General features: G+C 63.7%; 1 protein-coding gene across 1 annotated transcript in view; it reads right to left on the reverse strand.

Annotated features, from left to right (window-relative positions):
- LOC104077212 (talin-1-like) overlaps positions 1 to 408 on the reverse strand; it is a gene marked incomplete at its 3' end in the record, with an annotated part of 14,163 nt that overhangs the window by 1,081 nt on the left and 12,674 nt on the right. The window contains exon 21 of the mRNA XM_009578359.1: positions 208 to 399. Coding sequence (XP_009576654.1) covers positions 208 to 399 — 192 coding nt within the window. The remainder of the gene's footprint in view (positions 1 to 207; positions 400 to 408) is intronic.

Genomic DNA, 408 nt, shown 5'->3' on the forward strand with positions numbered 1-408 from the left:
GGCAGCCTGCCCCGAGCCCCCCTACCATGCACTGGGGCCCAGCTCCCCCTAAACTTCTCCTCCCATGCCTCTGCCTGTGACACTGGAGCATCCCCAGCACCCTCAGTGCCCGGCATCCCAAAGCAACACCGTGTGTACAAGGGAAGGGAAGGGAGCAGTGGAGAGGTCTCTGCGGGATGCAGCACGGACGCTGTACATGAAAAGGACCTTAACCCTCTGGAAAGTGCAGGGATGCGGGGGCTCCCGGCCAGGTCTCGCTCGCTGACCATGTCTGCTTGCCCTCCGCAGCCCCCTTGTCTGGCGTCTCACCTCCAGCTTGTGCACGAGCTTCTTCTTGATGGCGTTCTGGGCTGCGGCGTTTGTTGCCATGCGGAGCCCTTCTGCTGCCTCGCGCAGCCGCTGCTGCTG

This window comes from Fulmarus glacialis, unplaced genomic scaffold, assembly GCF_000690835.1.
Source record: "Fulmarus glacialis isolate BGI_N327 unplaced genomic scaffold, ASM69083v1 scaffold19355, whole genome shotgun sequence".
NCBI lineage: Eukaryota > Metazoa > Chordata > Aves > Procellariiformes > Procellariidae > Fulmarus > Fulmarus glacialis.